This window comes from Capricornis sumatraensis, chromosome 17, assembly GCF_032405125.1.
Source record: "Capricornis sumatraensis isolate serow.1 chromosome 17, serow.2, whole genome shotgun sequence".
NCBI classification, from domain to species: Eukaryota; Metazoa; Chordata; class Mammalia; order Artiodactyla; family Bovidae; genus Capricornis; species Capricornis sumatraensis.
In genome coordinates, this window is record NC_091085.1 from 36,947,929 (window position 1) to 36,965,975 (window position 18,047).

The 18,047-nt window shown below is 36.8% G+C and overlaps 1 protein-coding gene across 1 annotated transcript in view; it reads right to left on the reverse strand.

The window, feature by feature from the left end:
* ABHD18 (abhydrolase domain containing 18) overlaps positions 1–18,047 on the reverse strand; it is a 42,305-nt gene that overhangs the window by 21,066 nt on the left and 3,192 nt on the right. Inside the window, exons 2-6 of the mRNA XM_068989682.1 lie at positions 8,787–8,895; positions 8,084–8,168; positions 3,473–3,573; positions 921–999; positions 508–592 (exon numbers count right to left, since the gene is read on the reverse strand). Coding sequence (XP_068845783.1) covers positions 508–592; positions 921–999; positions 3,473–3,573; positions 8,084–8,168; positions 8,787–8,878 — 442 coding nt within the window. The 5' untranslated portion in view covers positions 8,879–8,895. The remainder of the gene's footprint in view (positions 1–507; positions 593–920; positions 1,000–3,472; positions 3,574–8,083; positions 8,169–8,786; positions 8,896–18,047) is intronic.

The window sequence follows — 18,047 nt, forward strand, 5'->3', positions numbered from 1 at the left end:
GCCATTTCACAACAGCCTCATGGTTACTGTGTTTTATTTTTAAAAATTTTTTCTAATTGTTGCAAATTACATTTCTGTTATTACCACCAACGCTGAACATTTCTTTATATCTGTGCATCAGTTTCCTTCCTTCTTCTGGGAATAGTCTGATGTCATCTTGAAATTTAAGTTAGGAACTGTTTCTAAACCTCAACTGATATTTAAATGTAAATGGATTTGAAATATGAGCTTACTTAGTAAGTCAAACACTTGACTTTCTGTATAAAACTCAAAGGAACCAGAAGGGCAGTTTATCTTTATTATATAATAGAAATAAAATCCATAAATTGCCTTTTAAAAAGGTATGAACAATTTTTCACTTCTTTTCATTCTTGCTTCTTAAGCATTTTCTGAACTGACAAATTTCACTACTGTAGAAAAGCTGGATAGTATCTATCATTCCTTTTGATAACTAAATCTATAAATAAATAAATAAATAAAAGATGTCAAGGTATTATAAAAGGATATAATAAGGGTTTTCTAACAGTAAAGAGGCCATTCGGGCTTCTTTAATCATGGGACGAGCCATCAGCGTTCGTCGTCTCCAGTAATGCTAAGGAAAGAAAAGATGACATACTTAAGAATACAGTAAGTAAATTAGAAGTTTGAGATTAACATATACAACTATATATAAGATAGACAATTAACAAGGACAAGTAGCACAGGGAACTCTACTAAGTATTTTGTAATAACCTATAAGGGAAAAGAATCTGAAAAAGAATGGATATATGTATATGTATAACTGAATCACCTTGCTGTACACCTGAAACTAACACAACATTGTAAATAAACTATATTCAAATATTAAATAAAAATTAAATGTAAAGATATAATAAATACATCTATTAAGGAGAGTATGTGAGTTCATAACAAAGTCTTACATGATCTCCTGTTCCAGCAAGATGAATGCATACAGGTCTGTATTTGCTGTTCCACTCTTTAGGCACAATAAATTGGAACCTATTTAAAATAAGATGACACATCAGTGAAACTAAAAGGCTTTAAATACGAACTTTGAATTCTTTAAAGTTCCATAATTAAATTTTTTGGGAGAAAAAATCATTTAGAATTTTGACATTTAAATTGTAAGTGACTGATTAAGCTACTGTTTGCCCAATGGCAACAAAGAATTGTAAATTGGCTTTGTATTACAGTGTTAAAATATTTAATTATAAGCACAGAATTTAGCATAATCATTTTTACCTTATAACAAAATCCTGTATGCATTGTCAACCAGCAAACATCAGGAAAAGTTAATGAAGTTAACTGAACTAGGAATGGAAGGAAAGGTTATCTAGACACAGGACTTGGCAGCTCTTCTTTTTGAGATTGCCAGAAATCCAGAAGGGCAGCAACTAGCCTGGAACTTTGTAAAAGAAAATTGGACCCATCTCCTTAAAAAATTTGATTTGGGCTCATTCCCCATAAGAATGATGGTCTCCGGTACAACATCTCATTTTTCTTCCAAGGATGAGTTGCAGGAGGTGGAACTGTTTTTTGAATCTCTTCAGGCCCAAGGATCACATCTAGATATATTTCAAATTATTCTGGAAACCATATCCAAAAATATTAAGTGGCTGGAGAAGAACCTTCCCACCCTGAGGAAATGGCTACTGATTACTACTTAAATGGTCAATAGAAACAGCACATCAGATGCTGTGTCTGTGGGAAGTGGGCAGAGCTCAAGCCAATGTTTCAGATAGTTTAACCTGTAAGACGGAGAAGGCGATGGCACCCCACTCCAGTACTCTTGCCTGGAAAATCCCATGGATGGAGGAGCCTGGGTAGGCTGCAGTCCATGGGCTCGGAAAGAGTTGGACACGACTGAACGACTTCACTTTCACTTTTCACTTTCATGCATTGGAGAAGGAAATGGCAACCCACTCCAGTGTTCTTGCCTGGAGAATCCCAGGGACGGGGGAGCCTGATGGGCTGCCGTCTATGGGGTCATACAGAGTCGGACACGACTGAAATGACTTAGCAGTAGCAGCAGCAATACCACAACTTTATATATGCAAAATGAAATTTTCTTATTTTGTAAAGACATCAACAAATATGATTAAGTCCTAGAAAAACAATTCTTTAGATAGCTCTACTTTTTCTCCTTGCAGGAATAATGCTTGGCTGTACAAGCTGTTGATGTATCAACAAAATAGTTCATGGTTATCTTTTTCTCTACTTGGAGTTATGACAAGATTTATTAAAATTTTTATGTTTGACGGTAAAAGCAAACCATGCCCCCCCAGAAAATATCTATTTGTCGTCTTCTTCTTATAATATTTTAGTCTCCTCTATAATGTTTTTTCCTATATGACTTTGTTTTAACCATTGTAGTAAGATATATATAAGATAAAATTTACCATTTTTAATTGTACAGTTTAGTGACATTAAGTACATTTACATTATTGAGCAACCCCTACCACTATCCATTTTCAGAATTTTATCTTCCCAAACTGATTTATTTTTCTCTTCAGTTTTCTTAGCAGTTGACATTCTGGAATAATTATCATAGTAGAATTCTGGTCAGCTCAAGGTTTGACCTCAGATGGTTGCAGTCTTGGGCAACATAAACCTGAATTCTAAACCAGCTTACTTTGCCTGGGCAAGGGAAAACACCACTACTTGTATGTGCTTAGTCACTCAGTCATGTCTGACTCTTTGTGACCCTTTGGACTGTGTCCTCTGTCCACAGGATTTTTCAGGCAAGAATACTGGAGTGGGTTGCCATTTCCTTCTCCAGGGGATCTTCCTGACCTAGGGATCAAACCGGAGTTTCTTGTGTCTTTGGTACTGCAGGCAGATTCTTTAACTGCTGAGTCATCAGGGAAGTCTCACCTACTGTAAATAAATTGTTAAATAGAATATAGACACGTAAATTTAGGATGGTTTAATGATTATTTCTGTCCTATGCTCATGCAAACTAACTTTTAGTTTTCTGTCTCAAGTCAAAACTACCAATGCTAACAGCTCTGCCTCATTTTGGGCTTCCCTGGTGGCTCAGTCGGTAAAGAGTCTGCCTTCAGTGTGGGACATCTGGGTTTGATCCCTGGGTTGGGAAGATCCCCTGGAGAAGGACATGGCAATCCACTCGAGTTTTCTTGCCTGGAGAATCCCCATGGATAGAGGAGCCTGTCGGGCTGCAGTCCATGGGTTTGAAAAGAGTTGGACATGACTAAGTGACGAAGCACAATGACTGCTTCTTTTAGTATTCCCAGACTGTACCACTTCTTGATATTTTGAAGATTACGCTGGTAACAGTTTAAGTTCAAATGTATACTAAACTTTAAACTTTTACTCTCCCTCCATATTTTAATGGAAAAATACTGAATAATTATTGTAATTAAAAAGTAATTTGAAGTAATGACATTGATATTAATTGCATACATTAACATAAACAATCTACTACCGTAACTTTCTAAATAAAAATTCTTACCTAGCAATAACAGATTCAATTGGCATGATATCAGGCACATAATGGGCCATGGGGGAAACAAAGTGTCCATCTAGGATCTTACAATCTGATTGCTCTTCAATCTAAAAAAAAGCAAAACCAAGTTGTATACACAAGGATGACGATATCTCAGTCCATCACAAATGTTTTTCTATTTAAAAGTTCTATTTAATTAAAACATTTTTTTCTTCCTGACTATGTATCATTTTGGAGAACGAAATGGCAACCCACTCCAGTGTTCTTGCTTGGAGAATTCCATGGACAGGGGATCCTGGTGGGCTTCAGTCCATGGAGTCACAAAGAATTGGACAGGACTGAACACACACTCCTACTCCTGTGTATCCTTTTGCACCATTCTGCTTTCTAGAGACATGGTTCCTTCATTTCCTTTACTTTAGTCTATTTGGGAAAATAATCTATAAGTAAAGCTCATTTGTATAAGGACAATTTGCATAATAACAAAATAAAATATCCACTACAAAAATTCAACAATATAAAGATAAGTATAAAAACAACTTACAAACAAATTATAATTTACCACTTTCAAATAAGGGTTGACATTACATATATCAGAATGGCTTATTTTCAGGCAAGCTATTGATGTAAGATTCATGTAAGGAAAAATGTCATACTTGCATATATAGCAAAGGCATTTGCTAATATTCAACACCTAAATTTTTTCACCTCGAATAGTTATTTTTTTTAATTAAAAAAATCTTTATCAGGATAACAGTCAAAATTAAATCAGCAGTATAGCATCACATACTGTTCATGGGGTTCTCACAAGCTAGTAAAGTAATCATGTCACATGCTAGCAAAGTAATACTCAAAATTCTCCAAGCCATGAACTTCCAGATGTTCAAGTTGGATTCACAAAAGGCAGAAGAACCAGAGATCAAATTGCCAACATCCGTTCGATCATCGAAAAAGCAAGAGTTCCAGAAAAACATCTACTTCTGCTTTATCAACTACGCCAAAGCCTTTGACTGTGTGAATCACAACAAACTGTGGAACATTCTGAAAGAGATGGGAATACCAGACCACCTGACCTGCCTCCTGGGAAATCTGTATGAAGGTCAAGAAGCAACAGTTAGAACTGGACATGGAACAACAGACTGGTTCCAAATCGGGAAAGGAGTACATCAAGGCTGTATATTGTCATCCTGCTTATTTAACTTACATGCAGAGTACATCATGAGAAATGCTGGGCAGGATGAAGCACAAGCTGGAATCAAGATTGCTGGGAGAAATATCAATAACCTCAGATATGCAGATGACACCACCCTTATGGCAGAAAGTGAAGAAGAACTAAAGAGCCTCTTGATGAAAGTGAAAGAGGAGAGTGAAAAAGTTGGCTTAAAACTCAATATTTAGAAAATGAAGATCATGGCATCTGGTCCCTTCACTTCATGGCAAATAGATGGGGAAACAATGGAAGCAGTGAGAGACTTTATTTTTCTGGACTCCAAAATCACTGCAGATGGTGACTGCAGCCATGAAATTAAAAGATGCTTATTCCCTGGAAGGAGAGTTATGACCAACCTAGACAGCATATTAAAAAGCAGAGACATTACTTTGGTAACAAAGGTCCGTCTAGTCAAAGCTATGGTTTTTCCAGTTGTCATGTATGGATGTGAGAGTTGGCTTATAAAGAAAGCTGAGCACCAATGAATTGATGCTTTTGAACTATGGTGTTGGAGAGAGATTCTTGAGAGTCGCTTGGACAGCAAGGAGATCCAACCAGTCCATCCTAAAGGAAATCAGTTCTGAATATTCATTGGAAGGACTGATGCTGAAGCTGAAATTCCAATACTTTGGGCACCTGATATGAAGGACTGACTCATTGGAAAAGACCCTGAAGCTGGGAAAGATTGAATGCAGGAGGAGAAGGGGACGACAGAGGATGAGATGGGCATTAAGTAAGCTTCCATAAATTTTGACAAATTATTTCCAATCATATATTGGGTCTTATTAGCATATATTTTATTTCTATACCAATATTAGGCTGTGTTGAGTATGCTGTGCCTTACAATACCCATTGATATATGACTGAACTAGTTTTTACTTACCACTCTTCCTTTTCAGGTATTCCTGATCTGACTATACTTTCCAAATATATACTTGAGTCCTTCTCAAAATAATTTAAGGATCCTTTTATGGACCTTAGTACTAAACTGAATATTTTAATTGGAATTACATTGCATTTTCTCTAAAAAAAAAAAAAAATGGTAAGGAGACAATATATATAATATGAAATTTTGATCCAAGAAATCTTTATTTAGTCATCTTTGTGCCTCTTACAGTTTTAAACTTTTCTTTTATCTATTTTAGAAGAATTAATTATTTGAAAAAGGAGGCAGCACAACCTAATGTGAAAGGGAATAATAATTCAACAAATAGTATTGGGATAAATGGCAATTTGATAAGGAAAAAAAAAACACTCTCAGAGCTATACAGAATATAGATTTAAAAGTTAAGCAAGCTACAACTCAACACTAAAAAGATGAATAACCCAATTAAAAATGGGCAAGGGTTTCACAGATATTTCTCAAATGAAAATGACCAATAAGAATATAAAAAGATGCTCAACATCACAGTCATTAGGGAAAGACATATCAAAATCACAATAAAATATACTTCACACCCATTAGGAAGGCTAGGGCAAGTAGAAATATTAGTAAGGATGTGGAGAAACTGAAAGCATTATACACTGTGTGTGGCAAAGTTTTAAAGTGGTACACTTTGGAAAACAGTTGACAATTTGTTAATAATTTAAGCACAGAATTACCATGTGACTGAGCAATTTCATTCCTAGGTGTATACCCAAGAGAACTGAAAATGTATATCCACAAAACACTGCTGCTGCTGCTGCTAAGTCGCTTCAGTTGTGTCCGACTCTGTGCGACCCAATAGACAGCAGCCCACCAGGCTCCCCCGTCCCTGGGATTCTCCAGGCAAAAACATTGGAGTGGGTTGCCATTTCCTTCTCCAATGCATGAAAGTGAAAAGTGAAAGTGAAGTTGCTCAGTCGTGTCCAATTCTTAGTGACCTCATGGACTGCAGCCTACCAGGCTCCTCCATCCATGGGATTTTCCAGCCAAGAGTACTGGAGTGGAGTGCCATTACCTTCTACTCCAAAAACACAAGTACATGAATATTCATGGAATTATTATTCATAATAGTTAAAAAGTAGAAACAACTAAAATGCTCATCAATAAATGAATAAACAAAATGTACATATTTACACTGGAATATTTAGCCATAAAAAAGAATGAAGCACTGGTACCTGGTACAACATGGGTGAATCTTAAAATCTGCTAAGTGAATTAAGCCAGAAACAAAATGCCACATGTTGGATGATTCCATTTATAAGAAATGTCCAGAACAGGTGAATCCACAGAGACAACAAATGAGTGATTACCAGCAGGTGAGAGGCTAGGGAAGTGGCAGGTGACAACTTAACAGGTATAGGGCTTCTTCTGGGGGCAATAAACTGTTCTGGAATTAGACAGGGATAGTTGCACATCTTGGAATATAATAAAAAACTACACTGAATTGTACATTTTAAAAGGGTGATTTTTCTGTATTTGAACTATTTCTCAAGGTTTGAAAACTGAGAGTGAGAGTGAGATAAGGTTGGGGGAGAGGAAGGATATCTGCAAGAAAGCATTCTAAAATCCTAACAGTAATTCCTCCCAGGGAGGAAAATGGAAATAGGGGGTAAAAAGTGGCCGGAGTTAGAGTTCTGATCTTTATGTAGTATGTTTTAAATTTGTTTAAGCCTATGAGTCTTTAGTAGAAGAAAATAGAGAAAATGGAAATATTTAGCCAAGTTTGAGGGAGAAATGTTCTAAATCCAGAAGATACAAGGAACTGCTATATGGTATAGAGGAGGGATTTCCAATTTACAAGATCCTGTGTTTAGCAGTGAAAGTCTTTTATCCAATATGTGAAAGAGATGAAAGTGGAGTTATTTTGGTTGATGGCAGTGAGGGATGTGAAGTTTAACCATTTGCAGCTCCTCCCCAACAACATTAAATATCCAAGTACATAAATCTAGAAATATTTTACAAAAAAAATGGTTGCTTAAAAACAAAACTATTTCAAAAACATTTTCTCATATTCTCTAATTTTGCAGCATTTACTTTCTACCCTTCTCTCATCAATTAACTGTATCCCATAAGAATTCCCTGATGTTACATAACAATTGTTTTGCTAACAACTTTTCATGTGCTGATTCTCTAACTAGAGTACTTCCCTGTATTATTTGTAATTCTTCTGAAATGTTGAATAATTTACTTTCACTTTCTTGAGCCTAAAGATAAAAGATGAGGTTCAAAAAGACCCAGCCCTAAATATTTTCTTGTATTTATCTAAGTGTTAAAAATATGCTCCTATATAAACATGCAGATAGTTATTAAAAGCATTCAATTAGAATATATATAATATTAAAAAAATATAAAATGAAAAAAAATCTATATTGTACTCATGTTTTAGAATTCACTGTTATTATACTCCAACATTCAGCCCACTCTTGCCACACAGTTATATAAAACCTGAATTTCTATAATTGCATTTCTTTCATTTTAATACCTTATCAATGTACACTGGATAATCACTTGAAACCAGATTCTGACATCTTTCTCGATTTCCAATAATCTTCCTGAATTCAAAGAGTCTATTATGGGAAGGGAGAAAAAGGTAAAAATTCATTACTTCCATTATATTGAGACTGATGAAAAGTAAAAATTAGCAAGTCCAGTTTACGAACTGTATCAAAATTTAATTTTAATAATGAAACAAAAAAATAGGGTTTGTTTTTTATCAAGACTGAAATTTTGTTTCAGAAAAAACATGAGAAATATCATTGTTCTGAAAGTAATTAACATATGAAAGCCTCAAAATTGAAGGTGCAAATCCTGAATTAATTTTCACTAATCCAAATGTTTTCATGAGCTATATAGTATATCACAGTTTTATAGTCATCACAAATTCCAAGTTATTCAAGAAAGTTCAGTCCTTGAAAACTCGAAGCAATAATTATCAAAGTTAAAAATCTATGTCTGAGAGCTCTTTAAGTCTGAATTACTTTAAAAACAGTTCAATTTATGATTATGTGAGTTAAAACTTAACAGTAATAATTAGATAAAACAATTTCTTTTCTTATTCAATAGCTAATGCTTAATTTATCAATCACTTTATATTTATAGAAAAAGGCTTTTTTAAAAACTGAAATGAAATTTTAAATGTTTCCCAAAACAACAAACTTGGCAAGCATGCAGAGAACACTGCTTACCTTTTGAGATCCTCTGGCCTTCCCCATCCTCTGATAAAAAGTTTTGTAAGGAGTAGTCTCCGGTATAGAATATCTAACTTGCTCACACCCATCAGTAGCAAACAAACATCTATAAAACAAACATTTAAATGACCTTGAAATATTTTATTTTATTCAGCAGGTCAATTTTCTAATTCTCTCTTTACATATTAGGTACAAATTTAAGATTGATCTACTCTTAGCAACTTTCCAATATACAACACAGTATTGTTAACAATAGTTACTATGCTGTCACATCCCTGTGACTTACTTACCTTATAGAAAAAAAAAATTGTAACTCTGGTTACAGACTGATGGATGTTATCTAAACTTGCAGTAAATGCATCACAATATATACATATATCAAGTCACTGTGTTGTATACTTTAATACCAATAAGACTGGGGGAAAATGAAATAATGAGATTAAACTAGAACCTTGAATTTATTCTCTTGGGAATAAGATACAAGAGACAGGAAAAAAGAACTAGGACAAAAGTAGAGAAGATGAAGTAGAGCCCTGAGCATCAGTAAACTGAATTCTCTAAGGCAGCACCTTCCCATTCTCACTCAGCACAGTGACTGATAGTAAATACTCAATATCTGTTGATAACACTAGGAGTGGCTAATATGTAATACTGTTTTATCTGCTGGTCACCATTTAAAAACTAAACACACACACACGTAAGTTCTTGTTTAAACTTTCCAACATTTTAATGAAGAAAGGATATAGTACCCCAAGACAAGGAGAGGATAGGTGATTAAGGTCACACAACAAGTGGGGAACAGACCTAAGACTAACGCATGACTAAAGACCTGACTATTCTTCTATGCACTACAGTGCATGAAAAGTAATAATTAATCAATGTGACTGCTTCTGTACCACTTATCTGTCTTTCCCAAACAGTTCTGAAGCTTTTAAAAAATATCTGCCTCAGTCTTTTCAAATCGAATGGTGCAGTTTTGACTTGCAGGCAAAACCTGATTCAGGTTCAGGGTTTATTCTACTTAGAAAAATGAGGTTTCACAAGTACTTATTTATTACTCTGAATGTTGGGGGAACCACCATTTATGTCTTATATTTTTACTCTTTGATTTGTAACAAACAAGTTCATTTTAATGCTCTTCTTTGCATTAAGTGTACAATCTAATCCACCATCAATTGGACTAGCACTTTATTATTTTTATGACTGGACCAGCAAAAATATTTATTATTGTGAAGAAATTTCACTAGAATTCCATATAAAACTTCTATCACCATTATTGTATTAAGATATTATCATATTATTGTAGCCATGTTAGTATATCAATGTATTGAAGGAGCATATCTGTCAAATACCAATCATATAGGACTTCTATAATTTATGATAGTTTATAGGAAGAAAGTCAATTTCATTTAAAGAAGAGGATGAAAGCAAAAATCAATTTGAAGAATCCTTATGTACTCATTTATTTGCCACTTCCTCTGAAAAAATTTTTTTAAACATTTCCTAAAACATTCTAAGAATTTTCAATAGTCACTTTGAAAGTTAATCCAGAACTGAATGACATAAGCTTCCTAGAATACCTACAGATGATGATAAAATACATTTTCGGCTTTCTTTTACCACTTTACAAAAGTATAGTCAATATTTTAAATAAAGTCAAAATTTAATGTTAACAAGGGTGAAATGTCAATAATGTTGACATTATCTGTTAATAATTTTTCTACTCAACTGATTTGCATTGTTAATCAGAGAGGGGAACTCCTGTTACCAGTTTTTGTGGCAGTGGCTAAAGCCTTTGTGTGTTATTACTTAAACTTAACAACTTTAGTTTCAGCTGAATCTTGTAGGACAGAAAAAACTAAGAATTTCCTTACTTTAATGCACCAACCTTTTAAATAACATTTTCTGACTGAACAATTTTTAAAGATTTGTAGAACTGGACATGGAACAACAGATTGGTTCCAAATAGGAAAAGGAGTATGTCAAGGCTGTATATTGTCACCCCCTTATTTAATTTACATGCAAAGTACATCATGAGAAACGCTGGGCTGGAAGAAACACAAGCTGGAATCAAGATTGCCAGGAGAAATATCAATAACCTCAGATATGCAGATGACACCACCCATATGGCAGAAAGTGAAGAGGAACTAAAAGGCCTCTTGATGAGAGTGAAAGAGGAGAGTGAAAAAGTTGGCTTAAAGCTCAACATTCAGAAAACGAAGATCATGGCATCTGGTCCCATCACTTCATGGGAAATAGATGGGGAAACAGTGGAAACAGTGTCAGACTTTTTATTTTTTTGGGCTCCAAAATCACTGCAGATGGTGACTGCAGCCGTGAAATTAAAAGACGCTTACTCCTTGGAAGGAAAGTTATGGCTAACCTAGATAGCATATTAAAAAGCAGAGACATTACTTTGCCAACAAAGGTCCATCTAGTCAAGGCTATGGTTTTCCCAGTAGTCATGTATGGATGTGAGAGTTGGACTGTGAAGAAAGCTGAGTGCCGAAGAATCGATGCTTTTGAACTGTGGTGTTAGAGAAGACTCTTGAGAGTCCCTTAGACTGCAAGGAGGTCCAACCAGTCCATCCTAAAGGAGATCAGTCCTGGTGTTCATTGGAAGGACTGATGTTGAAGCTGAAACTCCAATACTTCAGCCACCTCATGCAAAGAGTTGACTCATTGGAAAAGACCCTGATGCTGGGAGGGATTGGGGTCAGGAGGAGAAGGGGATGACAGAGGATGAGATGGCTGGATGGCATCACCGACTCGATGGACATGGATTTGGGTGGACTCCAAGAGTTGGTGATGGACAGGGAGGCCTGGTGTGCTGGGATTCATGGGGTTGCAAAGAGTCAGACATGACTGAGTGACTGAATTGAACTGAATGAAATTATATACTATTTTCAAGCTTTCCTCAATTACCCATTTCTACATGTTTTACAACTATGTGGTATTCTGACCTTAATACATAGTTTGCTGAAAAATCTTTTGCTGTTGCCTAGGGAAGTCAAAGTCTGCATACGATAAGAATTGTCCTATGAAGTATGAATAACCAGATGTGATGTACTAGCAAAGAGCTATGATGAAAGACAACATCATTTGAACATTTGCAGAGGGTGCAGAGATGGTGTAGAAAGGCAAAGCTTGGAGACTTTCCCAAGTAATTAGGAGTACACTACAATTTGTTGTTGCTGTTTCTGTAACTATTAAAATAAATTGAAGTAGAAATCCTAAGTATAATTGATTTATTTTCATAAAATGAACAACCTATATTTTATATGGATGATTATAGTTAAAAGCGGTTACAAAAGCAAAGGAAAGGTTATAAAGAAAGATCAAAGTTTTAACTGAGTCTTCAGGGAGATCAGTCAGGCAGATAGAAGATATGCAAACACAAAAGGGAAGATGTGAAAAAGTGTGACTTGCTGAAATAAGGGTCCAAAGAATAGGATCTCAAGTGAGCAGGAAATACGTCATGCTATTATTAACATTTATCTAGTGGAGATTGATTGTTCACTTTAAAGATTTATAATAATTTTCTATAGAGTTTGGATTTTAAATCTTTACCTATCAGATTCATAGCAAAAAGCTTTCACCATTCCACTAATTTTAAAAATTAGTTTTTTATGCATTCCACACGTTTTCTGAAACGTTTATATAATCAAACCAACCAATTGCACCATATCCAAGAGAACTTCCTATAACACTGCAGTAAATATAAAATTCATTTTTTTAATGTTAAATTCCATTTTATTGGAGGTCACTTGGGGTTTTGCTTAATGAGGGTTTCATAGTTGGTACCCCTATCATCAAATTGAGTACCGACACATCGGCAAAAATTATTCTTTGCTTGTAGACCATACAAAAACTGGCAGGTTGGCCCATAGGCCATAATTTGCTTACCCTTGAGCTAGAAAATCAAATAAATCATAAGTATGTCATGAATATCACAACACTGTCAAAAATGCAAAGATAAACTAAAATGGCATAAATAAAATATAGATATTGATTTTCAGAGTATTCATTATGTCAGAAAATTGAAAGTGTTAGTTGCTCAGTTGTATGGACTGTAGCAACCCCAAGGACTGTAGCCTGTCAGGCTCCTCTGTCCATGGAATTCTCCAGGCAAGAATACTGGAGTGGGTAGCTATTCCCTACTCTAAGGGATATTCCCGACTATGGGATCAAACCCAGGTCTCCCACATTGCAGGCAGATTCTTATGTAAAGAATTATGTCAGAGGGTAGACCTAAAATTTGTATTCTATCTAAAATAATTTTAATTAGCCATATTCTGTCTTAAAATTTAGAATTTGGTAGCTGTAAAAAGTGGAAGCAAGGCAAAATGTCGCGTATACATTGTATGTATATATACATATGCTGTGCTTAGTTGCTTAGTTATGCCCAACTCTTTGTGACCCCATGGAGGGTAGCTCGCCAGGCTCCTCTCTCCATGGGGATTCTCCAGTGAAGAATACTGGAGTGGGTTGCCATGCCCTCCTCCAGGGGATCTTCCCAACCCAGGGATTGAATTCAGGTTTCCCACATTGGAGGCAGATTCTTTATCGTGGAGCCAGCAGGGAAGCTCCCAAAATACTGGAGTGGGTAGCCTATCCCTTCTCTAGGGGATCTTCCTGACCCAGGAATCAAATGGGGGTGTCCTGCGTTGCAGGCAAATTCTTTGCCAGCTGAGCTACCAGGGAAGCCGGAGATATACATACAATGACGCATCAGTCAGCCTTAATAAAGGAGTAAAATTCTAAGAGATGTTACATTTCTAAGAGATGTTATATGATGCTACATTTATGAGATACCTAGAGCCGCCAGATTCATACATGGAAAGCAGAGTGGTGGTTATCAAGGGCTGAGGGGAAGGGGAAATGGAGGAGGGTGATGGGTGTACAGTTTCAGTTTTGCATATTGAGAATTCTACAGATGGATGGTGGTGACAGTTGCACCTAATACCACCAAACCATACAATAAAAAATGGCTATGTTGGTGAATTTTATGTGATGTGTATTTTACCATAAAAATATGAAACCATTGTAGAAGTTGGAGTTCATTTGATTGGATAGTTTCTCTTCAAAATTTTTCAGAGGAAGTAAACTGACAATTTCCCTCTTAACAACTTTCTCAGTAAGCAGAAGTAATTCATTTGACCCTAGTAATTCTATTGACGCTAGAACAGAACTCAAGGCTCTTACTATTCTCTTCAAAAAATACTACTGTGTAATTTAAATATTTGAAGACTTCACTAAGACCTTTAAATAAAAGAATTTGAGAAACAAATCTTTTGAATCAAGTTGGTCCTTCCCCTCCCTCTGCCCCCACCCCCTATCTTCTCACTTCCCCTATCTTGAGGATTAGTTCCAAGAACACAGGCTACTTGGGTTTCTGCTTCAGAGTATCATGTAACTCTTATCAAGGTTTTTGGCTGGGCTGCATTCTCATTTGGAAGCTTGAAGGGAGAAGAACAGCTTTTAAGTTCACTCAGGTTGTTAACAAAATTCATTTCAGCCTCAGCTGCTAGGGACTACTCAGAGCTCCCTACCACATGGCTCTCTTGATAGGAAGTTCACAAAAGTTTACTTCTTTAAGGCCAACAGGACAGTGAGAGTGAGTGTGCTGACAAGATAAAGTCTTATACAGTCCTGCCCACTCAAAGGGAGGGGATTACCCAAAGAAGTAAACAGGAGGGCTACCTTAGAGACTGTCACACTGGAAGAAACCAATTGTACATCTCAGCCTTTGAGTAAAATGACTGGGCTGACACCCTCATGGCTCTCAATGCCAGAGGTGACAATCACCATCTTCTCACTGTACCACCAACAGGGAAACAAACAAATTGTATAGATCTGAATAAACATGTTTATAAGTAAGTGAGTGCTTGAAAGTTTGTCTAAATCACATTTATATATTTCCATTCACTCAAGAACACCTGCCCAGAGAAACAGACAAAATCCCTCAAAGCAAAATAAAGACCATTGCATCTTAGTATTTTTTTAATAGCATTTTGTTTTTTACTCACTAAACAAATTATAAAAGGTAAACTGCTTCTAAAATGTTGTCCTCATCATATATATTTTTTAACTTAGTGCAATTATTAAAATCAAGTAAGTGTATAAAGTATATGTTTAAATTGCTTGACCAGCTTTTTTTTTTTCTTTACAGGGTAAATGTCAATATGTGTAGTCTTTGATCCCAGTTCCTGGGGTGGAGCTCCTAAAACTCTTGGAACTCCCTGATAGGAGTGTCTTTATGCTAATGAGGTGACTCAAGGTGGGGCCCTAGATAGATTCAGGATGATTTCTGGCTGGACACCAGAAAGACCAACTATTTGATTAGAGGGCTGACTTTGGGCCAGCCTGACCTCCAAGAGAGGTAAGGAGCCGGAGATGCACTAAGTCACATTGCTAAGGATCCAATCAATCATGGAGACCCCGATGATAACTCTACAGACACTGAGGCAGGGCAGAGCTTCTTGGTTAATGAACATGTGTTGGAGAATGATGCACACTGACTCCGGAAAAAAAGAAAATGGAAACTTCACACTTCCTCTTATGACTTGCCTCAACTGTCTCTTCATGAGGGTGTTGCTAAATTGTATCCCTTATTAGGAAGCTAGAAGAAGAATAGTATAGTGGCTTAAGTAGTTCTTTTGAGTTGTTCCAGCAAATTATTAACCCAAGGGGTCACAGGAACTCCCAAATCTATAGTCAAGTCAGTTAAAAGTGTGGTTGGCATTGGAAGCAATGGCATCTGAAGGACTGACCTTTAACTGGTGGAAACTGCACTAACTCCTGTGGTGTTAATCTGTGGGTGATTAATATCAGAGTTGAGTTGAGTATACCCAGCTGGGGTAGAAATGGAACAGTTTATTCTTTAACCAAATATCAAAATTCTGAGTTAGTGTTCCATATTTCAAATAAGGGCTTCCCTTGTAGCTAAGCTGGTAAAGAATCCGCCTGCAATGCAAAGACCTGGGTTCGATCCCTGGGTTGGGAAGATCCCTTGGTGAAGAGCAAGTCTACCCACTCCAGTATTCTGGCCTGGAGAATTCCATGGATTGTACAGTCCATGGGGTTGCTTAAGAGACCAACTCTATATGTTAAGATATGCAACTCTAGCATAAAGAAAAGACAATACTGAGTGATAAATGATAATTTTAATTATTTTATTCCTTGGATCTTTCTGGAATTGTTCAAAAAATAGTATTGATGCATTTTTGTGTACATTTATCACTGTAGGAGAACAATGGCATGTCATTACAACACAGGACTTCACAATTTTTTGCAGGTATTTTAGACTACTTATTTTCTCTACAGTGGCAGGAAAAGAATGGGGGAGGGTGGTCCATATCTTCCTCTGTTACATCCATAGCATCTACAGCAATATGCATATTCCAAGTTAGTGTAAAAAAGAACAAAATCCCAACACTCGTGTTTTACAGCAACAAAAGAAGTATGTGAGACAACCCATTTTTCAACATCATATTCTTCTGAGTTGGTAACAGATAAACAAGATAAAACAAACACACAAAAGGAGAAAGTTGCAGGGGCTTCCCTGATGGTCCAGTGGTTAAGACTCCGTGATTCCAATGCAGGGGACATGGGTTCCATCCCTGGTCAGGGAATTAAGATAATGCATGCCACACAGCATGGCCAAAAAAAAAAAAAAAAAGGTAGAAAGTTGCCAAAGAACAGGAAAAAGTGAAAGTGAAAGTGTTAGTCACTCAGTGGTGTCCAACCCTTTGTGACCCCATGGACTACAGCCTGTCAGGTTCCTTTATTCACTTCAGGTACGAACATCAGAGTGGGTAGACATTCCCTTCTCCAGGGGATCTTCCCTATCCAGAGATTTAACTTGGGTCTCTGTCATTGCAGGCAGATTCTTTAACATCTGAGCCACCAGGGAGGCCCCCAAAGAATGGAAATGAACCTGAGAAAAGTGAACTCTTCAAATATTTTTAAAGTACATATTTATTGTTGTTGTTGTTTAGTCGCTAAGTCCAAAGTGTCCAACTCTTTTGCAATCCCATGGACTGTAGCCCGCCAGACTCCTCTGTCCATGGAATTCTCCAGGCAGGAATATTGGAGTGGTGCTGGGAGCCAGCACAGGAGATCCCACAAGGTCATGCGGAGAGACCTGACAGGCAAGGCGAGTCAGGTCTCAAGGGGTCCTCTGCCTGAGCTTCTACCCCGAAACCAAAATCTGTCTGTTTACTGTCTGCTATACTATACTCTTCTGACATTACAGAGGGCTATCCCTGACCACCTTTCTCTGGAAAAAGTTAACTTAGAGCTCCAACTGGTCTCCTGCATATGAAAGGAGTGTCTCAGCTCAAACCCCTCTGATGGCTCTCTAACTTGCCTGACAGTTAGAGACTTTTACAACTTGTGCTTGTTTCCAGCCCCTCAACCGTGAGAGGCACAAAGCTTAAAACATCTTAAAGATATAGAGGCTTTTAGAGCTAAGACTTAGTTTGGTGAACGGTTTCATTGTTGAGTTAATGTTTGCCGCCAGGCCTCCATATCTTTTATCTTTTAGGCACCTGGGAGGATATTAACCAATGTAAACGGGATACAGAAATAGGAATATAGTAGTTTTGATGTTAGCAATACTAGACTTTTGAGTTAATTAATTTTCTCTTTGTTATAAATCACTGTACTCCTCTTTCCTTGTTATAAGTTGTTGTGTCCTTGCTATGTAAGAATGTAACTTTATTTAGTGCTTTCTGAGAGTGGCACCAGATTTTGGAAAAGAACAACACTATTAAGGCAAATAAGTTTTCTGGTTGACAGACCCTTTTCAGAAAAGGGCCGTAAAACGTTAATAGGCCTTCTGGCCAGAAGATGATGTAAATCACCTAAGGCTTGTGTATACAGCTAGGTATGCAGAGAGAAAGCCTGGTTTCGATAAGAGGCAGGGCTGCTGACGCGGCATAACTTTGTATTATCCATTGATCTCTATGTACAACCAAAAGTATAAAAAGCTTTCCCAGACAATAAAGGGTGGACCAGTCACTGGAAAGACTGGTTCCCCCGTGTTTTCTTTTCTTTTTTACTCTATTTTCTGGCTGATTCCCATCTGGGGCATAGAGGCTAGCCGTGTCTACTTATTTGCCCAGGCTTCTAAGACCCACGCGAGAGGGAGCCCAAGGCGGGGCACCCTCTGCTGTTCAAGCGGGAGCCTGTGGCCCTACGTAGACGGTTCAAGTCCCTTGTCTCAGGGCTTTATTGGCTTTCTTTGTAAACCAA